General features: G+C 46.7%; 1 protein-coding gene across 1 annotated transcript in view; it reads right to left on the reverse strand.

Moving 5' to 3' along the window:
• Positions 1–935: 935 nt before the first annotated feature.
• LOC145861441 (wnt inhibitory factor 1) overlaps positions 936–10,977 on the reverse strand; it is a 60,606-nt gene continuing 50,564 nt past the window's right edge. Inside the window, exon 10 of the mRNA XM_082964285.1 lies at positions 936–5,993. Within this exon, the coding sequence (XP_082820411.1) occupies positions 5,854–5,993 (140 nt within the window). The 3' untranslated portion in view covers positions 936–5,853. The remainder of the gene's footprint in view (positions 5,994–10,977) is intronic.

The following is a 10,977-nucleotide window of genomic DNA, read 5'->3' on the forward strand; positions in this document are numbered from 1 at the left end:
GTTCTACTATCCCCATTTTACTATCCAGGTTCTACTATGCCGGTTCTACTATGCCGGTTCTACTATCCAGGTTCTACTATGCCGGTTCTACTATCCAGGTTCTACTATCCCGGTTCTACTATCCCGATTCTACTATCCCGGTTCTACTATCCAGGTTCTACTATGCCCATTCTACTATCCCGGTTCTACTATCCCGGTTTTACTATCCAGATTCTACTATCCAGATTCTACTATCCCAGTTCTACTATCCAGGTTCTACTATCCCAGTTCTACTATCCAGGTTCTACTATCCAGCTTCTACTATCCCCATTCTACTATCCCCATTCTACTATCCCAGTTCTACTATCCCGGTTCTACTATCCCGGTTCTACTATCCAGGTTCTACTATCCCCATTCTATCATCCCCGTTCTACTATCCCCGTTCTACTATCCCTGTTCTACTATCCCGGTTTTACTATCCCGGTTCTACTATCCCGGTTCTACTATCCCCATTCTACTATCCCCATTCTACTATCCCGGTTCTACTATCCCCGTTCTACTATCCCCGTTCTACTATCCCGATTCTACTATCCCGGTTTTACTATCCAGGTTCTACTATCCCGGTTCTACTATCCAGGTTCTACTATCCCGGTTTTACTATCCCGGTTCTACTATCTCGATTCTACTGTCCCGGTTCTACTATCCCGGTTCTACTATCCCGGTTCTACTATCCCGGTTCTACTCTCCCGGTTCTACTCTCCCGGTTCTACTCTCCCGATTCTACTATCTCGATTCTACTATCCCCATTCTACTATCCCGGTTCTACTTTCCCTGTTCTACTCTCCCGGTTCCAAGTACTTGCCTTTGGCTAGCAGGCTAGCAGGGCTATCCATCTGGAGCGTAATGTAACCAGGTAAAGAACTCGATAAGTAAAATCACAACCATGAAACCAAATGTAGCATTTACAAACTGTTTATTTTAATAATACATTACATTACATACATGAAGAAATAAAGAACAGCAAATGGATTACTTTAAAGTTTTTTACGATATATTAGACAGTTCATGTAGTGTCATCATGTTATAAACGAAATATTAAAACACTAAATAGTAACGTTTTTTAAAAAGAGACAAATGTACTTGTTGTTTTAATACTACTTTATTATGTCATCTAAAATAAAACCACTAGATAAATACTCAACCAAAAAAAGTGGTTCACAACAAAAAGTCTATTTAATCCGCATGTAAAAGTAAACGGATTAGGCTTTTAGAATACATAATATTTATCTGGGAATGGAAACTTTAAAGGATTTGAATAGGATTTACACCATCAGGGGATAGAGATTACAGTTTCAACTGAAGACAGTAGAGATTCTTCTATATATTAATACATTTATAGTTGAGGTTTGTATTTCTTATTGCTTTCTTTGGCTTTCTTTCTTTCAGGAAGAGTGTTGCTGGGCTGGTATGGTGAGATAGTGTTGCTGGGCTGGTATGGTGATACATTAGAAGTGAGGATGATTTGAAAGGTGCACGATGCTGAAATTGCTCCGCCATTTCCTGGTTACTAAAATTCTAATAGTTTATTTAACTTCAGTTTATGTGACAACTAAATCGCTGTGGAATATATTTTGCATAACCAAAAATATTGTATTTTCAGTTGATGTACAAAACCCCATAGTAAAAGACGCAAAAAAACTAAACTTAAGAAGGAGAAGCATAGAAAATAGCGCACATAGAACAGATTTACGGCTTTTTAGACTTGCTTTCGATGCCAATGACAGATCTATAACTCGCATTTCTATGTGAATTTGGTTGGGTCGCCCCCCCCAAAAAATGGCATATTGCAGCTATAAGTTGGATCCTCTTGGCCTATGATCTGTCTTGAGGCCTTTGAACCCCCCCTCAAAAAAATGATCTCTTCACATATGACCAACTATATTCACTGTCCTCTTTACTGTTGTTTTATTTCTTTACCTACCTATTGTTCAGCTAATACCTTTTTTTGCACTATTGGTTAGAGCCTGTAAGTAAGCATTTCACTGTAAGGTCTACACCTGTTGTACTCAGCGCACGTAACAAATGAACTTTGATTTGATATGATGATGATCCTGTCTGGCCATCAGTCAACTACATAAGAAATAAGAGAGGTCTTCTAGTATCTTTAGTGGTGGTGTCCTCTACCGATACAATACCCAGTCAATCACTTCTCCACTTCCTTCTTAGGAAGCCATAGAAAGACAGACAGCTCAGGGCAAACACACAGACACCACCATCCAGCATCATAGAACACTAACAAACAGATGAGTCACACTCTCCTCTCTGTCTCCGGTTGTCAGGGTTACGGTTACTCAGGTGATTTAGAGCGATTGTGAAGCATTATGACTGTACTGACAGCAGCCACCAGAATTCCTCCACAGACTAAAGACTTCAGAGATATCTGAACGAAGGCTAGGTGCGTGGAAGGATGACCAAGTGAAAGAATACACAGGAGAACAGCAACAGAAACACACCAAAACAAAAACCACCAATGGATTCCTACACTCTTATCTAGAACCTAACAAGGTTCTTCGGCTGTCCCCATAGGAGAACCCTTTGAAGAACCCTTGTTGGTTCCAGGTAGATGCCTTTTGGTTCCACTCCTATCGACAGAGGGTTCTACATGGAACCTAAAATGGTACTACATGTAACCAAAAAGAGTTTTATCTGGAACCAAAAAGGGTTCACATAGCCGAATAACCCTTTTGGAACTATTTTTTCTAAGACTGTAAGAAAATGAGATGAGATGAGATGAGTGGTGTGTGTGTGTGTGTGTGTGTGTGTCTGTAGGAGCAGCTGACCATGTAGATTGGTCTAGGGTAGGTAGGTAGTGGGAGGGGTTTGATGATAGGTAGGTAGGTAGGTAGTGGGAGGGGCTGAGGGTAGGTATCTAAGGTAGCTAGGTAGTGGGAGGGGTTTGATGGTTGGTAGGTAGGCAGTGGGAGGGGATGAGGGTAGATAGGTAGGCAGTGGGAGGGGATGAGGGTAGGTAGCTAGGAGGTGGGAGGGATGAGGGTAGGTAGCTAGGTAGTGGGAGGGGATGAGGGTAGGTAGCTAGGTAGTGGGAGGGGCTGAGGGTAGGTAGCTAGGCAGTGGGAGGGGATGAGGGTAGGTAGCTAGGTAGTGGGAGGGGATGAGGGTAGGTAGCTAGGTAGTGGGAGGGGCTGAGGGTAGATATCTAAGGTAGCTAGGCAGTGGGAGGGGATGAGGGTAGGTAGCTGGGTAGTGGGAGGGGATGAGGGTAGGTAGCTAGGTAGTGGGAGGGGATGAGGGTAGGTAGCTAGGTAGTGGGAGGGGATGAGGGTAGGTAGCTAGGTAGTGGGAGGGGATGAGGGTAGGTATCTAAGGTAGCTAGGTAGTGGGAGGGGATGAGGGTAGGTATCTAAGGTAGCTAGGCAGTGGGAGGGGATGAGGGTAGGTAGGCAGTGGGAGGGGATGAGGGTAGGTAGGTAGGCAGTGGGAGGGGATGAGGGTAGGTAGCTAGGCAGTGGGAGGGGATGAGGGTAGGTGGTAGGCAGTGGGAGGGGATGAGGGTAGGTTGGTAGGCAGTGGGAGGGGATGAGGGTAGGTAGCTAGGCAGTGGGAGGGGTAGAGGGTAGATAGGTAGGCAGTGGGAGGGGATGAGGGTAGGTAGATAGGCAGTGGGAGGGGATGAGGGTAGGTAGGTAGGCAGTGGGAGGGGATGAGAGTAGGTAGGTAGGCAGTGGGAGGGGATGAGGGTAGGTAGCTAGGCAGTGGGAGGGGATGAGGGTAGGTAGGTAGGCAGTGGGAGGGGATGAGGGTAGGTAGCTAGGTAGTGGGAGGGGATGAGGGTAGGTAGCTAGGTAGTGGGAGGGGATGAGGGTAGGTAGCTAGGCAGTGGGAGGGGATGAGGGTAGGTGGTAGGCAGTGGGAGGGGATGAGGGTAGGTTGGTAGGCAGTGGGAGGGGATGAGGGTAGGTAGCTAGGCAGTGGGAGGGGTAGAGGGTAGATAGGTAGGCAGTGGGAGGGGATGAGGGTAGGTAGATAGGCAGTGGGAGGGGATGAGGGTAGGTAGGTAGGCAGTGGGAGGGGATGAGAGTAGGTAGGTAGGCAGTGGGAGGGGATGAGGGTAGGTAGCTAGGCAGTGGGAGGGGATGAGGGTAGGTAGGTAGGCAGTGGGAGGGGATGAGGGTAGGTAGCTAGGTAGTGGGAGGGGATGAGGGTAGGTAGCTAGGTAGTGGGAGGGGATGAGGGTAGGTAGCTAGGTAGGTAGGCAGTGGGAGGGGATGAGGGTAGGTAGCTAGGTAGTGGGAGGGGATGAGGGTAGGTAGGTAGCCAGTGGGAGGGGATGAGGGTAGGTAGGTAGCCAGTGGGAGGGGATGAGGGTAGGTTGCTGGGCAGTGGGAGGGGATGAGGGTAGGTAGCTAGGTAGTGGGAGGGTATGAGGGTAGGTAGGTAGCCAGTGGGAGGGGATGAGGGTAGGTAGCTGGGCAGTGGGAGGGGATGAGGGTAGGTAGGTAGGCAGTGGGAGGGGATGAGGGTAGATAGCTAGCCAGAGGGAGAGGATGAGGGTAGGTAGCTAGCCAGTGGGAGGGGATGAGGGTAGGTAGCTAGCCAGTGGGAGGGGATGAGGGTAGGTAGCTAGCCAGTGGGAGGGGATGAGGGTAGGTAGGTAGCCAGTGGGAGGGGATGAGGGTAGGTAGCTAGGCAGTGGGAGGGGATGAGGGTAGGTAGCTAGCCAGTGGGAGGGGATGAGGGTAGGTAGCTAGCCAGTGGGAGGGGATGAGGGTAGGTAGGTAGCCAGTGGGAGGGGATGAGGCTAGGTAGCTAGCCAGTGGGAGGGGGTGAGGCTAGGTAGGTAGCCAGTGGGAGGGGATGAGGCTAGGTAGGTAGCCAGTGGGAGGGGATGAGGCTAGGTAGGTAGCCAGTGGGAGAGGATGAGGCTAGGTAGGTAGCCAGTGGGAGGGGATGAGGGTAGGTAGGTAGGCAGTGGGAGGGGATGAGGGTAGATAGCTAGCCAGAGGGAGAGGATGAGGGTAGGTAGCTAGCCAGTGGGATGGGATGAGGGTAGGTAGCTAGCCAGTGGGAGGGGATGAGGGTAGGTAGCTAGCCAGTGGGAGGGGATGAGGGTAGGTAGGTAGCCAGTGGGAGGGGGTGAGGGTAGGTAGCTAGGCAGTGGGAGGGGATGAGGGTAGGTAGCTAGCCAGTGGGATGGGATGAGGGTAGGTAGCTAGCCAGTGGGATGGGATGAGGGTAGGTAGCTAGCCAGTGGGAGGGGATGAGGGTAGGTAGCTAGCCAGTGGGAGGGGATGAGGGTAGGTAGGTAGCCAGTGGGAGGGATGAGGGTAGGTAGGTAGCCAGTGGGAGGGGATGAGGGTAGGTAGGTAGCCAGTGGGAGGGGATGAGGCTAGGTAGGTGTGGTAATAAATGGTGTATAACATCACGTATGGGTATAAGTAGTCTACCACAGAGGACAGGAGGAGGTGCTGGGGGACTGGTGGGGTTTTCTGCACACCTGGGTTCAAATACTACTTCAAATAATTACACATGCTTTATATGTTGTTGATTGAGTTTGCCTTGCTTAACAGACCAGTAGCACTGTCCTAAAACCGCAAAATCCTCCCATCAAACACAGCCCATCAAACCCCGCCCATCAAACCCCACCCATCAAACCCCACCCATCAAACCCAACCCATCAAACCCAACCCATCAAACCCCACCCATCAAACCCCGCCCATCAAACCCCGCCCATCAAACCCCGCCCACCAGGCCGCACCCATCAGGCGCTGCCAACCAGACTAGAGCAGATGCTGAAAGTATCTGAAAGATGTTGAATAGTGCTTGAACCCAGGTGTGGTTGTCTGGACCCAGGTCTTATACCACGTAATTGGTCTCTGCTGGGATGTCGGCATCGGGGACGTCTTTCACCTCCTTGGCAGAGGAGGAGTGCTGCTGAGGCTTGTGTTTAGGGCCTGATGAGAGACGATGGCTGTTAGGGGCACCTCCTCTGTATCCTGAGAGAGAGAGAGAGAGAGAGAGAGATAGAGAGAGTGAGAGAGAGAGAGAGAAGAGGAAAGGAAGGAGGTAGGTAGATAGGTATGGAGTGGGAGAGAGAGAGACAGAGCGAGAAAGAGGTGGGTGAGTAGAGAGAGAGGAGAGAGAAAGGGAGGGAGGGAAAGAGGGGGTGAGTAGAGAGAGAGAGGAGAGAGAAAGGGAGGGAGGGAAAGAGGGGGTGAGTAGAGAGAGAGGAGAGAGAAAGGGAGGGAGAGAAAGAGGGGGTGAGTAGAGAGAGAGGAGAGAGAAAGGGAGGGAGAGAAAGAGGGGGGTGAGTAGAGAGAGAGGAGAGAGAAAGGGAGGGAGGGAAAGAGGGGGTGAGTAGAGAGAGAGAGGAGAGAGAAAGGGAGGGAGGGAAAGAGGGGGGTGAGTAGAGAGAGGAGAGAGAAAGGGAGGGAGAGAAAGAGGGGGGTGAGTAGAGAGAGAGAGGAGAGAGAAAGGGAGGGAGAGAAAGAGGGGGTGAGTAGAGAGAGAGAGGAGAGAGAAAGGGAGGGAGGGAAAGAGGGGGGTGAGTAGAGAGAGAGGAGAGAGAAAGGGAGGGAGGGAAAGAGGGGGTGAGTAGAGAGAGAGAGGAGAGAGAAAGGGAGGGAGGGAAAGAGGGGGTGAGTAGAGAGAGGAGAGAGAAAGGGAGGGAGAGAAAGAGGGGGGTGAGTAGAGAGAGAGAGGAGAGAGAAAGGGAGGGAGAGAAAGAGGGGGGTGAGTAGAGAGAGAGGAGAGAGAAAGGGAGGGAGGGAAAGAGGGGGGTGAGTAGAGAGAGAGGAGAGAGAAAGGGAGGGAGAGAAAGAGGGGGGTGAGTAGAGAGAGAGAGGAGAGAGAAAGGGAGGGAGAGAAAGAGGGGGGTGAGTAGAGAGAGAGGAGAGAGAAAGGGAGGGAGGGAAAGAGGGGGGTGAGTAGAGAGAGAGAGGAGAGAGAAAGGGAGGGAGGGAAAGAGGGGGGTGAGTAGAGAGAGAGGAGAGAGAAAGGGAGGGAGAGAAAGAGGGGGGTGAGTAGAGAGAGAGAGGAGAGAGAAAGGGAGGGAGAGAAAGAGGGGGGTGAGTAGAGAGAGAGAGGAGAGAGAAAGGGAGGGAGGGAAAGAGGGGGGTGAGTAGAGAGAGGAGAGAGAAAGGGAGGGAGAGAAAGAGGGGGGTGAGTAGAGAGAGAGGAGAGAGAAAGGGAGGGAGAGAAAGAGGGGGGTGAGTAGAGAGAGAGGAGAGAGAAAGGGAGGGAGGGAAAGAGGGGGTGAGTAGAGAGAGAGAGGAGAGAGAAAGGGAGGGAGGGAGGGAAAGAGGGGGTGAGTAGAGAGAGAGAGGAGAGAGAAAGGGAGGGAGGGAGGGAAAGAGGGGGTGAGTAGAGAGAGAGAGGAGAGAGAAAGGGAGGGAGGGAAAGAGGGGGGTGAGTAGAGAGAGAGAGGAGAGAGAAAGGGAGGGAGAGAAAGAGGGGGGTGAGTAGAGAGAGAGAGGAGAGAGAAAGGGAGGGAGGGAAAGAGGGGGGTGAGTAGAGAGAGAGAGGAGAGAGAAAGGGAGGGAGGGAAAGAGGGGGGTGAGTAGAGAGAGAGGAGAGAGAAAGGGAGGGAGGGAAAGAGGGGGGTGAGTAGAGAGAGAGGAGAGAGAAAGGGAGGGAGGGAAAGAGGGGGGTGAGTAGAGAGAGGAGAGAGAAAGGGAGGAAGAGAAAGAGGGGGGGTGAGTAGAGAGAGGAGAGAGAAAGGGAGGGAGAGAAAGAGGGGGGTGAGTAGAGAGAGGAGAGAGAAAGGGAGGGAGGGAAAGAGGGGGGTGAGTAGAGAGAGGAGAGAGAAAGGGAGGGGTGAGTAGAGAGAGGAGAGAGAGAGAGAGAGGGAAAGGTGGAAGTGGTAGGTCATGTGATGAAAGGTATGTGTAGAGGCCCTGAGGGGAGCACCACTCAACACTAGTCATATTTTCCTATTGTTTCTAGTGTTTATAAGCCTCTGTTCTGGTCTGGAACCAAATCAAGGAGACTAATGACCGCTAATGACGTAACACCAAACAAACACCAATAAGTAGCCTTTGTGTGTGTGTGTGTGTGTGTGTGTGTGTGTGTGTGTGTGTGTGTGTGTGTGTGCGACCATGATCTGATATGTTGCAGCTTCCCCTCTTCCTGTCAGATTTTTTATTTCTACTTTACCTTTTATTTTAACTAGGCAAGTCAGTTAAGAACAAATTCTTATTTACAATGACGGTCTACACCGGCCAAACCCGGATGACGCTGGACCAATTGAGCGCAGCCCATATGGGACTCCCAATCATGGCCGGTTGTGATACAGCCTGGATTTGAACCAGGGTGTCTGTAGTGCTGCCTCTAGCACTGAGACGTAGTGCCTTAGACCGCTGCACCACTCGGGAGCTCAAACATGTGGGTTGGTGTTTTCCTCAGAGGCTCCACCACAGCAGAGAACTAACAACTTAAAGGAGGAGTTGAGCTTCTCAGAGCCTCTATTTCATTCATGTTTCTATGAGCTGAAACCAAGTCAGAGTGGTGTTGAGTTACCTTATTCCCTGGCCTATGGTACACTAATTACCACCAGGCCCCATACGGCTCTGGTCAAATGTGGTGCACTACAAAGGGAATAGGGTGCCGATTAGGACAGCCTAAATCACTGTGGTGTTGTGTTACCGTGGGATTACATGTGATCCATCATCCTACAGGTGGCAGTCGACTGCCAGGGCTACATACCAAATGGAACCCTATTCCCTACATAGCGCACTACCAGAGCCCTATTAGCCCTCATCAAAAGTAGTGCACTATATAGGGAATAGGGTGCCATTTGGGATGCCGCCTTGGGAAAGTGGCTTTATGGGGGGGGGGGGGGGGGGTATTAGGGAGGCAGCTTTGTAATGTGATTGTGTAACTAAACTCACTCTAATTACAGTGTTATTAAACCACTAAACTCACTCTATTAGTGTTATTAAACCACTAAACTCACTCTATTAGTGTTATTAAACCACTAAACTCACTCTATTACAGTGTTATTAAACCACTAAACTCACTCTTATTACAGTGTTACTAAACCACTAAACTCACTCTATTACAGTGTTATTAAACCACTAAACTCACTCTATTACAGTGTTATTAAACCACTAAACTCACTCTTATTACAGTGTTATTAAACCACTAAACTCACTCTATTACAGTGTTATTAAACCACTAAACTCACTCTATTACAGTGTTATTAAACCACTAAACTCACTCTTATTACAGTGTTATTAAACCACTAAACTCACTCTTATTACAGTGTTATTAAACCACTAAACTCACTCTATTACAGTGTTATTAAACCACTAAACTCACTCTATTACAGTGTTATTAAACCACTAAACTCACTCTATTACAGTGTTATTAAACCACTAAACTCACTCTATTACAGTGTTATTAAACCACTAAACTCACTCTTATTACAGTGTTATTAAACCACTAAACTCACTCTATTACAGTGTTATTAAACCACTAAACTCACTCTATTACAGTGTTATTAAACCACTAAACTCACTCTTATTACAGTGTTACTAAACCACTAAACTCACTCTATTACAGTGTTATTAAACCACTAAACTCACTCTATTACAGTGTTATTAAACCACTAAACTCACTCTTATTACAGTGTTATTAAACCACTAAACTCACTCTATTACAGTGTTATTAAACCACTAAACTCACTCTATTACAGTGTTATTAAACCACTAAACTCACTCTTATTACAGTGTTATTAAACCACTAAACTCACTCTTATTACAGTGTTATTAAACCACTAAACTCACTCTATTACAGTGTTATTAAACCACTAAACTCACTCTATTACAGTGTTATTAAACCACTAAACTCACTCTATTACAGTGTTATTAAACCACTAAACTCACTCTATTACAGTGTTATTAAACCACTAAACTCACTCTTATTACAGTGTTATTAAACCACTAAACTCACTCTATTACAGTGTTATTAAACCACTAAACTCACTCTATTACAGTGTTATTAAACCACTAAACTCACTCTATTACAGTGTTATTAAACCACTAAACTCACTCTATTACAGTGTTATTAAACCACTAAACTCACTCTATTACAGTGTTATTAAACCACTAAACTCACTCTTATTACAGTGTTATTAAACCACTAAACTCACTCTATTACAGTGTTATTAAACCACTAAACTCACTCTTATTACAGTGTTACTAAACCACTAAACTCACTCTATTACAGTGTTATTAAACCACTAAACTCACTCTTATTACAGTGTTATTAAACCACTAAACTCACTCTTATTACAGTGTTATTAAACCACTAAACTCACTCTATTACAGTGTTATTAAACCACTAAACTCACTCTTATTACAGTGTTATTAAACCACTAAACTCACTCTATTACAGTGTTACTAAACCACTAAACTCACTCTATTACAGTGTTATTAAACCACTAAACTCACTCTTATTACAGTGTTATTAAACCACTAAACTCACTCTTATTACAGTGTTATTAAACCACTAAACTCACTCTATTACAGTGTTACTAAACCACTAAACTCACTCTATTACAGTGTTATTAAACCACTAAACTCACTCTTATTACAGTGTTATTAAACCACTAAACTCACTCTATTACAGTGTTATTAAACCACTAAACTCACTCTTATTACAGTGTTATTAAACCACTAAACTCACTCTATTACAGTGTTATTAAACCACTAAACTCACTCTATTACAGTGTTATTAAACCACTAAACTCACTCTTATTACAGTGTTATTAAACCACTAAACTCACTCTATTACAGTGTTATTAAACCACTAAACTCACTCTTATTACAGTGTTATTAAACCACTAAACTCACTCTATTACAGTGTTACTAAACCACTAAACTCACTCTATTACAGTGTTATTAAACCACTAAACTCACTCTTATTACAGTGTTATTAAACCACTAAACTCACTCTATTACAGTGTTATTAAACCACTAA

Source organism: Salmo salar, chromosome 17 (genome assembly GCF_965601325.2).
Source record: "Salmo salar chromosome 17, fSalSal1, whole genome shotgun sequence".
NCBI lineage: Eukaryota > Metazoa > Chordata > Actinopteri > Salmoniformes > Salmonidae > Salmo > Salmo salar.